Below are 13,932 nucleotides of genomic sequence, written 5' to 3'. Positions count from 1 at the left end.
TATTTAGACTAATTAATTTTAGTGTTATGGTATGTTTTAATAATTATATATATTAATAAAATGTTAAAAATTTAATGCAAGTTAGATGTAGTTCAGTAGATAGAATCATTGTTTTTTGGGGTTTAGATTATAAGTTCAATTCTCACTTGGGGTTTAGATTATAGGTTCAATTCTCACGGATGTTATTTTTTTATTCTTTTATTTCAATTAATTCAAATGAATTATAAAAAATATTATACGAGCACGCAACGCGTACGTCGGTGCATTAGTTATATATAATGAATTTGGTGAAATTTAACCAAAATGTCTATTTTGCTTTTTATCATAAAAATACACGTTTTGTTTTTATTTTAAATGAAAAATATTCGTATATTATATTTCAGAAGTAAAAAATAATCGGATTAAATTTTTTTAATTGCACATAGTGTTTAATTTATTATATTAGATAGATTAAATAGATTATTTTATATTTTTTATTTAATTAAAATTTTGATTTATATATACATACTTTTCTGATTATGTTACTTTTAAAAAAATATTCAAGTAAATAGTGACTGTGATTAAAAAATTTTAATATTTTAGCTATGTAAAAATTTTACTTAATGTTTTAGTTTTAGTAAAAATATTATGTTTTACTTGAAAATTAATTTAAAATTTCAAAATATAATTGAATGTGACAAACTCGTCAAAGCACTCATCAAACCCCAACATAATATGCTACATGTTTTTTGACCAACAAATAAAAAATTAAACATTTATTTAAGCATAATTCTAATGGTTAAGGGTTTTGAAATAAATTTTATTGGATTAATTTTTATTTATCAATTAACCATTATACTCTTTTATTCACTTGAAATTGGCCGAAATTCAGTCAATGTTATCAATTAGATCATTAACTAAAGTTCGTGTACTAATTTGGCATTTATCTAATAGTTCATGTACCATTTTAATTTTTAGTCTATTTTAAAAATTAAAATACTTTACATACTATAAGAAATAATATATACTAACCATTAAAACAAATGTGTTGTGTGCGTTTGATATTATGCATGAACATGAATTTTTATAAAAATAAGTATTTGTTAAAGAACGTGGTATATTCCACATAATAAAAATATGGTTGGTTTAAGCGTCCTTGGATGACCGAAGTACTATAATTGATGATCTTCTATTACGCTCTTGTATTAGATTGCGTCAAGCTATTAACGCTGATATGATCGATTGTGTGTGTCTTAAAAGAAATGAGATATCATATATTAATGGATAAGACTAGTCTCTGGTGGAGAAAGTGACAACAACAAGAAAAAATAAGACTGGCTACTAGGTGATATGAGATACCACTAGCAGTAAAAAATGTTTATCTCATAACTCATGAGCCTAACAACCGACACATTGACACCTAAGCAGGTGCAACTCCTTGTGTCTAATTGTTGCTTGGTATTGGGTTTTGCGATTGTCATGTGACACAACAAACATTTGCTAACGGCTTTTGGTTTATGCGTAAACATTTAATCCTGAATTTTTTAAATAATAATAAGATTAATTAGTAACAATAATAATAATATTTTTTTTAACAATATGAATCATAATGAAGATTAGGACTGTTAGGACCGGTACTGATCAGAACTGATCCGTTTAACAAATTAGAATTATTTAAGTACAAAAGATTCTCAAACAAATGCAACAAATAACATGAAATGTATAATAAATACAATGAGGATTGACGAAATTTAAAGATAAGTAAAACAAAAATAATATAAAGCAGGTTATCGTGTGTGTCTTGAGTAAATGTGTAAAAGTGTTAAAGTAAGAACCACGATTTGTTTATTAAAGTTCTAAATTAATCTTTATGCTTCTCTCATTTTTCAATAGAATACTTTGAATTATATAATCCTTGACAACCAAGAAGGTATTTGAGCCCCGCAAGACATGACCTAGGTTCTGACAAGTTGGGTTTACCAGAAAGGGATGAGTTGGTGTAAAATATCTGGGCTAACCTAAGGTATACTTTGGGTCGAGCCAAAATAAATTTGTGAATTTATTAACGACTTGATGCATGAGAGGAAAGCCTGAACTCAAGGGATTGTGTGTATGGGAGGAGCTGAGTTGGTTGGAGGGAATGACTACTCCCAAGGTAGGACTTCGAACTAGAGTTTTTGGGCACATGACAAGTCGGGTAACGAGGTGATTGTAGCATGGCGAGAGGAAGGAATTAAGGGGTGATATCGAGCTCATGAAGGGCCGACCCAAGCTAGTAGGTCCAACCTGCCAAGCTAGATTTTGGGTGAATTATTTGCGATGGGTTCATGATGTTGGCCTGAGCTCGCAGGTCAAGTGACCGAGCTCAGGGCACGTTGTTAGTGACTAAGGGTGTTAGAACATATGCGGCTCAGATTGATTTGGAGAGATTTGGGATGTCATATATCAAATATTTCCCTAGATACATTCATAAATAGACAAGGAAAGATCTTGGATAAACATGGATACAAATTCAAACGTGAAATAAATATTTACATGATATTTGATAACCCATCAAAGTTTGCCAATAAATAAAAAGGTTTATTTTACTTTATGATTCCAACATGTTAGCATTCTCATGCACTTCTCAGTTTTCTCTCATCTTTTCATGAGTATTATTTGACTTGACCATCAGAAAAGCCATGCCAGAAAACTATTTTGGCCCCCCTTTACGAGTTTTTGATTCATGTGTAGGAGCTCGGTCCATGAGTTGCGAAGGAACTCTTGCATGAGAGATTGACACATCTACCTCAACTTTTTCGGGTACATATTATCATTCATCAATCATGTTGTACAATCTTACTTCATTTGACGTTACATTGTCGGTTGAAACTCCTCTCATACATTTACAATTAGTTTGATGACAGTCACAACCGATCTACAACTCGACTAAATAGACGGCAAGCCTCCTGATCTTTGCTACTTCTACAACCATTCATCTTCAACTAATAGATGGAATTGATAAGAAGATTAAGATGATTTGAAAAATTAAACTTGTGATATGAACATTATTGATGATGATCTCTACTTTTTGTCGTTCATTCCTTTTGATTTTTAGGCATGTTGCTTTCCAAGAATTCACCCAATGGTTTTAATAATATTGTTAGGGTTTATATATAATATGATGCCATCAAAAAAATCACACTCATTAAAATACTTTGAACCGTTTATCAAGAATCAATTTTTTCAATGGAATCGAATCGAACCGCCCAAAAGTATAATTGTGTATCAAAGAAAACGAGTGAGATGATTCTGCCCGGAGGCGAATCCACTTCAATACTCAAGACAGTATAGTCTTTGAGAGAAAAAAATATAGTAATAATGTAAATAATTGTGCCAAAAAAGCATCATTTGATTAGGGTTATGAGCCCTTTATTTATAGATGGAGAGTTCTAGTTAATATGCAATTTTATTGTATAGGACAACTATATCCGTCTTTATCCACGTAATATTTTTAATATCTCTAAAATGTAATTAAGGATTTAATAGGATTTCTACCATATCATTAATAGTATTCCCGCAAAAAAGTTACAATGAATGAAATGTTGGAGCAACGTTTAAGTGAGGAATTTATATTTCAGAGTATGTAAGAAATATTCTAGTTGTATGTAATAAATTCATTTGAGCTTTTATTAGATTGGGCTTTTTGAGGTGGGTCAAATTAAGTAGTCATATAGTCGTCTAATACTGAGTAGATAGTTAAATGATATTTCATTCCGATCAGAAATGACTATAATGCCCAGTAAGAGATCCAATCAAAATATCGAGACCAACATAAGATGGAACACATATAAGAAATCCGGGTTAATATCGATTACCTCAAGAAGACCAAAGAGATCCAAAATGATAATATGTGTCTGAGAATACCGTGATTAAGAGTTCATACAGAAATCTGATATAAAGATTCGCTATGTTTGAAATCCAAACTCAAGTAAAGAGTTGTAGATGAAGAAATGTTGAAAGTCGAGCTCAATTGAAGAGCCATGGAGAATAACCTGCTAACAACCGAGCTCAAATGAAGAGCTATAGATAATAGTTTGGTGAAAACCTAGATCAAATAAAAACCTAGAGAGAATAATTTGCTAAAAACTGAGCTTGAATAAAGAGTTATTGATAAAATCTTGTTGAGAACCGAGCTCAAATAAAAACTATAGAAACAATCATTGAATACAATCTCAAATAAAAAGCAATAGATTAAGAATCAAATTAATGTTGTTGAGCGCGAGGTCGAGCTTATGTTTTGTCAAGAAAGAGTTGGGCTTACTGAATGCCGAGCATGAGGTTAGGCTTATATGTTTGCCCAGCATAGTTGGGCTTACTAAGTGTCGAGCACGAGGTCGGGCTTAAGTTGTAACGTACCGTAATTTTACTATTCAAAATTTGCGAAAAAATAAAAATTTTCTTAAAAGAGTATACAAACTTCAATTTCAATAAATTAAACCGTTCATCCCACAACCATTGTAACAAAAGGTCTCAAAGTAATGTTCACCAAAATATTTGTTTAAAATCTCATAACCAGTAACGTAACTAAAAATATTTTAAACATTCATAAAACTTAAAACATGGCGGTCCTCGGGTTTAGCCTCCCGCTCAGTCCAAGCCAGCTCCTTGATCTCCACCCCTAGTCTCCTCGAAATCATCCTCACCTGCATCGATCAAGTCTAGTGAGTCTAAAGACTCAACACATATAAATTGGAAGTAACGAGTAATACGTAATAAAATCACATGCAGCTTTAAAATAGAACATACATACGGGAACTTGAACTTGCATAAATAAACTTGAACATACGTACATACATACATAGACGTGCCATAACATGAAACTTTTCTTAAACGTGCTTGCATACTTGTACATACTTAAACTTCATCATTTTGCGTAGAGGCATGTTTCAAAGCAAGTGACCCATAACATAAATCGTCTGATCAGACTAAACCACAGTACTGGGCAGACAGGAAAAAATCCACTGCCACATACATGAGATCCCCGTTCATGCTTTAACGGGTGGATTGGTCCCCGTTCATGCTTTAACGCTTTCCAATCCTGATCTAAACTCGTTCATGCTTTAACGGGGCGGGTTGGTCCCCGTTCATGATTTAACGCTTTCCAACCCCATACATAAATTGGTCACAAGACATTTAGCATACCTCAAAAACTTGAAAATATTTTCTTGCACGTCAATATACTTACTTGGCGTTGAGGGATTCGTTGGATTTCATTTGGGGCCGCTGCTGCACATACTAACATGAATTTTAAATACTTAACTTGTATAGCTTAGACGTAGGTATTCAAGCTCACCACCGAAGTGAATAAGTAGCTTATGACATTCTAGCTCCCTCGGGACTTGACCTCCTTTAATCATCGTACTAACCATTATCTTAAACCCCAAAACAAAACCTGCAGGGAAGTCTAATTTTTTCCCCAAAATATGAAGTACATGGACCCCGTGCCCGGGTCCGTGTATGGGTCCGTCTAGGTTCGCAAAAGAAATGCTCGAAAAGAAGTAAGGACACGGACCCCGTGCTAGGATCCGTCTAGGGGTCCGTGTAGGCTCACAAATTTGACACTTCCAAGGAAACAAAGGCACGGACCCCGTGCCAGGGTCCATGTACGGGTCCGTGCAGACTCGGTACGCGTGAACCAACGAAAATTTCGTATACTCAAGGCTTATTTCTCCTAACTCGATAATCCCGACCAAGAGTCGACACCTCGAGACCCTTCCTAGGATACTATAACCTTGAATCCAAACCCGTACAACCACCCCAAAACAACGACATCCATCCTATGACAAAATACAACTCAAAACACGGAAATTAACCCCAAATCGTTTCCTACGGCTTATAATGAATTCAAGTGCCTATCGACACCACCCGACAATCCAAATACCAACCCAACATCATACTAAGCATACCTATATGCAGCAACGATCACCCGTCGATCCCCAACGAAGCCTGCAACAATAAAATTTCAAGAACGCATCAATACATAATTTTCTGAAAAAATGCAGTTTGAGCAGTCCCACGAAAAACGCCATAACTCACTCAATTTTTATCCAAATATTTCGAATTTACTGTCAAATCGAAGGTATCAAAAAGTTTTACAATTTTTGTGTTGAAAGTTTTCTCAGAATCACGACCGAAAAATCGCAGTTTTTGAAAAGACAGCAAAAACGTGATTTGTGATCCAAAATCTGTTTCAAAATTGATCCAAACATCATTGCTCAAACTTCTACATATCACACATGTATTTTTACAGCATAAATAACGACATAACGCATAATATGACGAGATCGATGCAGAAATAACAGAATATATGTGTCTTTGATGTGAGAAACTCACGATACAGGAGATACCGAAGCGGAGATGGTGCGAGGCTTGGTCCGGGACGATTGTGGCTCGATTTTCTTTGAAGAAAATTCAACAAAACTTTGCTGGAATTTCAGAGGAAGGGGGCAGCTGCTGATCTTTTCTAAGAACCCTAATATTTTCTCTAAGAAAATAGAATGAAGTGTGTTGTGTGTGTGTTGTGTGTGTGTTGTGTGAATAGGCGTGAAAGTGTGTGTGTGCGCGCTTTGAGTTTAGTTAATTAGGGGAATATAATATGGTAATTTAATAAATAAAAATGCTAATTAAGAGTTTATCCCCTCAATTAAAAAATCCCCTAATAATAAAAAATACACAATGGCTAAAACTTAAAAGGTTTTAAAAACTCATAAGAGTACCAAATAAATGATTTAGGCTTAAAAATGCTAAAACTTGATAAATTATTTAAAATATCCCGACTTCAACTTACAATAAAATACCACATTTTAAAATTGCCAAAGTCATCACCGGTCTTTTCCCTCGATCCCACCTCGAATAATCGCCTGAAACATGAAACTCGAGAAACAATTTAACGTAATCACCTAAACTTAAATAATTTAAAATAATGCATTTAAATAAGTCATGCATGACTAAAACTCATTTTAAACTTAAATAAATACATTTATTAATTAAATAAATGTATGGGTTTTACGTATACTGATTTTTGGGCTCTACCGCCTTTTTTTGTAATGCACAATCGGGATAGCCCATGTGCATTACATAAGTAGTTTCCAAGTAGAGTTGGGCTTATAAAGTGTCAGGTTGTGCTGGACTTTTTTTTAACTGTCAGGTTGTGCTAGGCTTTTTTACCTGCCATGTCATGCTGGGCTTTTTTAACATGTTAGGTTGTGCTAGGCTTTTTAACTTGCCGAGCTTCTTTGGGCTTTGTACCTTGTCAAACTCCATTGGACTTAAGTAATTTTTCCGAGCTCAGTGTGACTTATATAATTTTTCCGAGCTCCGTGGGACTTACGTAAGGCGCCGAGCTGGTCGGGCTTTGTATCCTGCCAAGCTTCGTTGGAATTAATAATGTGCCAAACTTCGTAGGGCTTTGCAATTGCCAAGCATAGTTTGGATTTGTGTGTTGTAAAGCCCTTACCAGAACTACTACTAAACAGACTAATAAGCATGCAAAATTAAACTTGATAACAAAAATAAAACAGCAGAAACCATGATCAGTCTAGAGGCACCTGAGTGTGTAGTCTCTGATATGTCCTAAGCATGTTTTGGCTCTCACACTCATCATCAAGACGTTTACCTACAATGTCCATGGTCATCAGAGCCTGCAGGTCCCGTCGAATACTTTAGCTCTCGATGCTCAACCGTCCACATTATAGAACAGGGCTGAGCGACCCTAACAAACGAGGTGTATCTCAAAAGATATCACGCCCAATGTGATATGTCATGCTTAATATATCAAAGCAGTAAAACATGTATCATACTACAGATAAATATGCAACATATAAGTGTGTAAACTACATTTAGATATCTCAGTCAGTACATCACGTACCTCACTAAATCAATCTGACAGAAAGTATACTCGTCTGAACTTAGACAATACCAACATAATGAAATCACTATCAAGCCAGATCCTGAATTACCAAACATGCTTCAAAGTTCTTCCTAATGATCTTTAAATCATTATTTAAGGCTTTAGGATTATACATGCATTTGACGTCAGCCCGTTGATGATGTCTCGATCAGCGTGTCCCAGTTCACCAACCCCTCTTCGAGTCAACACTAGCTTCGAAGCTTCCCGACACTAAACTGCCCTAGAAACTGGCTAGGAAACCTAATGTATATGGCTAGAACTTGAGAGAGAGTAGATGAGGGAAAGTAGTGTAGGAAACAAATGAAATCCGCTTCCATTTACAGGCTATATCTGGAATAGTTCGGAAAATCAAAAATCAATCTTATCTATCACATATTATAATCTCATTCGTCTAGTTGGATTTCTCGGAATAATGTAATCTAAAGTAGATTGGGTGGTCCATTTTAAATTCGGCGGATCCCAACATGTTGATCTTTTATGATCAATTCCTTAATAATACTTATTTAACAACTCTTTAATCATCTCTTAATTAGTACTTTGTTCAAAATAAGTATTCAAGTCATTACATGTGTCGAGTTGGTCGAACTTATGTATTTTCCGAGTAGAGTTGGGCTTTGTAATTTTTCCAAACTGTGTTGGGCTTTGAGTGTCGAGCTGGTTGAGCTTTGTAATTTGCCAGCTGTGCTGGGCTTTTTAATCTGTCAGGCTATGCTGCGCTTTTTATACCTGTCAGATTGTGATGGGCTTTTTAACCTTCTATGTTGTGCTGGGATTTTTAACATGCCAAACCGTACTGGCATTTTAACCTTCCAGGTTGTGCTTGGCTTTGAGGTACCAAGCTGGTCGGAATTTTGTTGATTGCCGAGGGCTTACTGGCTTTAACTCAAGTTAAAAGTTTATTTTATGTTTTTCGTTTAGGATCCATGCCTTGTAAAAATAAAGTGATATTTTAAACTTCAACAAAGTTAGGCAGAAGCCCATCAATTATTCTAAACAATATGAATTGGTTTGACAACGGGCAAGTAGTCTAGTGTTAACGGTGGTTGAAGATAGTGGGGAGTGGAGCAGTTGGGGAGTGGAGAAACTACATTGTACGTGGCCAAAACAAGGAAAAATTGACGGACAGGAGATACAACAAACTCATCAAACTAAAAAATGATTCAGCAGTAACTCTGCGAGTTTTATTATTTCAATTGGAATATTTCCATCTTTTCATTCCAAAGTCTAGCACTTTTCATCTATTTATTCCAGTTTCTAGCTTTTTCCATCAAATTTATTATGTTTTATGCCTTCTAGATTCCTACTGGTTGTTGTAAATATTAATTTATTCTAGAAGTTTGTTCATAATTCATAAAACTCAAATATTAACTCCAAAAATTTATGAAATCCGATTTATTTTTCTCCTACGATTTTGGGTCTTTAATGAACAACTAAAAAATATTTTTTTTAAGTATGTCTCTTGTGAGACGGTCTCATAAATTTTTACCCGTGAAATGGGTTAACTCAATCCATAAGTTTCATGAAAGATAATACTTTTGACATAAAAAATAATATTTTTTCATGAATTGAGTCATGAATCTCACAAAATTGACTCATGAGAGGATCTCACAAGAATTTTTGTGTTTTTATATATAGTTAACCGTCTTCAAATATCATTATACTATCTTGGCATGAAGACTTTTTAAAATTTTAAAAAATTGCAAAAATATCAAAAAGAAAATAAATTGACAAATATGACCTAGTACAAAATTTTAAACATTGTGGGTCATTTTATATCACTAGATATATTATATATCAAAGCAATAATATAACCTCTTACTAAAACTATTGTATATTCAAAAGCATGGTCATATATTAACGATTTAATATAATAATTTTAACATAAAATATAATTAGTAGAGATATGTCACATAATTGGGATAGGATGATTAAAACTCTTTCTCAAGTTAAATGGTTATAGATATATTAATCCACTTTTTGAAATCAAAAGCGTACATTCTTTTTGAAATCAAAAGCGTACCATAAATATTGAATTTTATAAATTCCCTTCGGAGGTCTTAAAACTCAATGTTTTAAAATATCTCCAAAAATATTTATAAAAATTAATCAGATAATTAAGTTGTACCTCGTCTAATTGGGCCAATCCCATTAAACTTGAGCAAAGGCAAAATATCTAAATTAGTTAACGAAAATCGTTATTGAATTAAAAAAGATTTACAATCCATATGCAAACTAGAAGAAAACAAATCTGATATACATTCACCAAATATTTTAATAGTATGTCTCAGTCTCACAAACATTTATCTGTAAGATAAGTTAACCATTACCGATATTCACAATAAAAAGTAATATTTTTAACACTAAAAGTAATATTTTTTCATGGATGACTCAAATAAGAGATGATTATTTGGAATTTCTTGTGATTGAAATATGGCAAAAACTTGTGTGAGACCGTCTCACAGGTCGTATTTTGTGAGACGGATCTCCTATTTGGGTCATCCATGAAAAAGTATTAGTTTTTATGCTAAGATTATTACTTTTTATTGTGAGTATCGGTAGAGTTAACACATCTCACATATAAAAATTTGAGATCGTCTCACAAGAGACCTACTCTTACATGAATGTCTGTGTCTGCAGTAACTACACAAAAGTCATTCACAATATATTGTGACCACAAGAAAGCAAAAGAAATGTTATTGTGTTCTGATGTTCATTATAGTGTTCAGTAAAAGGGGACACCAATGCTTCGTAATGCAATTGATGTGCAATATCATCCATCATTTTATCCAACCTGACCATAAAAATATTGACAGGGATGTTACTCGTGATTTCAAACCTTTTCTTCCATGCACCAAAAATGCGTTCAATGGTACCACTCAATGTTGAATGCAAGTGATTGAAGGTCTCAAGTTTACTGTTGTATGAAGAAGCACGCTGAAAATATGGAATGTGATATATGTGTCCTTTATACCGAGCAAGAAATCCTGATATATTTGGATATCTTGCATAAACTAGATAATATTTACCTAAACAAAAGGATAATATAATTAAAAAATTTGGTGTACAGTTTTCTCAAGTTTTAAATTTTTGTTTCGACATTCAAAAATGTCCTTGGGCATCGTATGAATTAAACCATCTATAGGGTGATTAGTTTTTATACCAGATCGTATATATAACTAGACTCTAAACCAATCCGAGATTAGCAGAGATTACCCTTCTTGTATATCTCTACGAACAGATCTTCCTCCTCTTCAGTGGCATAGCCAGAATTATTTTTTCCAGTGGGCAGAATCTTTTTAAATATTAATTTGAACTTCATATAATAAAAATAAAAAAGAAGTTAAAGGAACACACCGAATTCTTATTTAAGCCGAATTTTGCGATTTTTCAATACATTAAACTTGTTTATGATAAATTCTGTATCAATACACAGAGCAATATCCCTCTCTATATAAACAACCATGGTATTGGCCAAAAGGCCATTTTCCATTTTATTATGAAGTGGCGTCTTAATGAGTTTCATACCTGAAAAAGCTCGTTCTGTAGTTGCTGTAGAAACTGGAAGAGTCAAAACCAGTCGAACCAACCTATCAATCAAAGGATAGATAACCGACTTCGTTGTTCTGGCCAATGTTTGGCACAAATGATGCAAAGAATCAAGATTCTGAAACTGCGCATGACGCGGTACATCAAACTTATAATGATCTAATTCTCTCATCAAATCTTCTCTTTCTTCTTGACTGAAATCATGGTAGTAAAACTTATCAACAAGAGAACAAATGTCACATAGAGAAAATGATCTGAATCCATCAACGGGACTCAAAGCATTACTAAGAGTAAGAAGTTCCATTGTGCTCTCTGGAAATCTCTCGTTCAATTCCATCAACTGAAAATCTATTACAGCGTTGAATATTTCAAAATGATAGTGATCATGGACTGTTATATTATTTTTCAGCTAACAAGAACGCTTTGTACCCCGCGTGTAGCAATCATCAAAGTCTGTTACCTCAATATCATTACTTTCACAAAACTTAATCACACTCCTAAGAAATTCTTCCCATCTACCATCTCGGATCTGCTGAAGATTTATTCTAGTCGTAGAAACCAAATTCATAGCATTCAAAATATCTATGTCATTCTTTTGTAATGTCTGACACAACTTTTCTGATATTCCCAAAACTTCATGCATCAAAAACAACACAAATACAAAGTCAAATGATTTTATATCCAAGTACAAACCTTTAGCCTCTCCTCGAATGTTATTATTGAGACCTTTGTCAACAAGATCTTGAAGAAGTATACTCACTGAACCTAACAAACCAATGAATCTCTTAACAGAGTTGAAATGTGAACTCCAACGAGTAGCTCCAGCTCGTATCAAAGAACAATCTTGATTAGCTCCAGTACCAGTGTCAATTTCTCCCGATTCTATCAAATCATTAATTTCATCTTTTCGGATAGATTTCAATTGAAAATGACGTTTAGCAGATGAACCAACAAAATTAATAGCTGAAGTTAATGTTGAAAAGAAACGCCACACATCATGAACCTCTTTAGAAACTGCAACTAAAGCAAGTTGTAGTCTATGAGCAAAACAATGAATATAATAAGCATGTGAAGAATCTTTAAGAAATAATGCTTGGAGTCCATTCCATTCCCCACGCATGTTACTTGCGCCATCATAGCCTTGCCCTCTTAGATTTTCAATCAACAAATTGTACTGGTTGAATACATTGCATATCTCTTTTTTCAAAGTTAATGCACATGTTTTTTCAACGTGGACAACTTCAAAAAATCGTTCTCTAATGAACCAATCTCGATCAACATATCTTAAAATAATAGCCATTTATTCTTTATTTGACTCATCAATTGCTTCATCAACTAGGATACAAAACTTGCTTTCTCCAATTTCTTCACGAATTTTATCTCTCACAATACCAGCAATAATTTTCAAAATCTCTCTTTGAATTTCCACTGATGTGTACTTTGCATTTTTAGCTGCTTTTTCTAGAATACTACCAATTTCTGGATTCATTCTTCCCAACAAATTGATCAATTCTATATAATTTCCACGGTTTTTAGAGTCAACTGATTCATCATGACCCTCTAAAAGCACAACCTTGCATTGCAAGAAACTTCACACTTTCTATGGACACCTTTAAGAGCAAACGATTTCGCTCAATTTGTTCAGAAGATTGTTTTTCTAATCTTCTATCAATATGTTGATCAAGATTTTTCAAGTCTCCCCATTTTCTCATAGCAAAGCTATGTCTTGAATTCCCATATCCTTCATGTCTCTTGAAAGGACAATTTTTACAATTAACTCTTTTCCAATTTTTAAATCCCTTGACAGTGAATGTGTCAAATTGTGCTGAATTAGTGTCAAAGACATAACAAGGGAAACAAAATGCACTTTGCTTCTCAATAGAAAATTCAAGCCATGGATATTTCTGAAACCAAGAAGATTGGAATCTACGCTTTTGACCTTCACATTCAGCAAAAGGATAATCATATATAGGCTGAATCGGCCCTTTATCAATATATGCTCTTCTTACCTCATCTTGTAGTTCAATGGGATACTTCAATATTGGGATGCGAATTCCAGGATCAGAAACATATTGCAAAGTGATACTCGGAAGTGGTTCATTAAGAGTCTCATTTTCAAGTCTTGGTTTTTTTGTTGACGCTGGTTCTGAAATAAAAGGAGATGCGTTATTTGGCCCATTTAAATCACTTGTTGAAGCTGATTCATCATTTTTCATTTTGAAGAAATCAAAGATTTTATGATTCTTCATCGCAATATTTCACCTGTAGATTGTAATCAAAATGAAATTTATAAGTTATAATTTGATTTAAATTGCAAATTTTGTATTTTTTAATCATAAAAGTTTAATCTTAAAATTTCAGCATAATTCAAATATAAAAAAACAAATTAAATCATGTAGATTTTTAATATAAAGATAAAAAACTTCACAAATTTTTCTTCTTTGAACAAATAAAAA

At 33.4% G+C, this 13,932-nt stretch overlaps 2 protein-coding genes across 2 annotated transcripts; both read right to left on the bottom strand.

The window, feature by feature from the left end:
• Nucleotides 1–11,129: 11,129 nt before the first annotated feature.
• Nucleotides 11,130–12,776, bottom strand: LOC142528284 (uncharacterized). Its single transcript, XM_075633330.1, has 3 exons — nt 11,906–12,776; nt 11,325–11,824; nt 11,130–11,243 (listed from the first exon to the last, which is right to left on the bottom strand). Exons 1-3 carry the CDS (start codon nt 12,774–12,776, stop codon nt 11,130–11,132), a joined length of 1,485 nt encoding a protein of 494 aa, XP_075489445.1.
• LOC142528283 (uncharacterized) lies at nt 12,777–13,725 on the bottom strand. The gene is made up of 2 exons (XM_075633329.1): nt 13,050–13,725; nt 12,777–12,955 (listed from the first exon to the last, which is right to left on the bottom strand). The coding sequence occupies exons 1-2, from the start codon at nt 13,723–13,725 to the stop codon at nt 12,777–12,779; spliced, it is 855 nt and encodes a 284-aa protein (XP_075489444.1).
• Nucleotides 13,726–13,932: the final 207 nt, after the last annotated feature.

Source organism: Primulina tabacum, chromosome 16 (assembly GCF_025594145.1).
Source record: "Primulina tabacum isolate GXHZ01 chromosome 16, ASM2559414v2, whole genome shotgun sequence".
Taxonomy (NCBI): domain Eukaryota; kingdom Viridiplantae; phylum Streptophyta; class Magnoliopsida; order Lamiales; family Gesneriaceae; genus Primulina; species Primulina tabacum.
Note: the sequence above shows the minus strand (reverse complement) of the source record. Positions and strands in the feature narration are given on the sequence as shown.

Bases quoted from the DNA above. Each gene is read 5' to 3' on its own strand.
- LOC142528284 (XM_075633330.1), bottom strand. From the start codon at position 12,776: ATGGCTATTATTTTAAGATATGTTGATCGAGATTGGTTCATTAGAGAA. The intron at 11,825-11,905 runs GTACAAAGCGTT...ACGCTGTAATAG, and splicing joins TGATGATTGCTACACGCGGG to ATTTTCAGTTGATGGAATTG. The intron at 11,244-11,324 runs GTATTGAAAAAT...TATTATATGAAG, and splicing joins TTATCATAAACAAGTTTAAT to TTCAAATTAATATTTAAAAA.
- LOC142528283 (XM_075633329.1), bottom strand. From the start codon at position 13,725: ATGAAGAATCATAAAATCTTTGATTTCTTCAAAATGAAAAATGATGAA. The intron at 12,956-13,049 runs GTTGTGCTTTTA...GAATGAATCCAG, and splicing joins GAAGTTTCTTGCAATGCAAG to AAATTGGTAGTATTCTAGAA.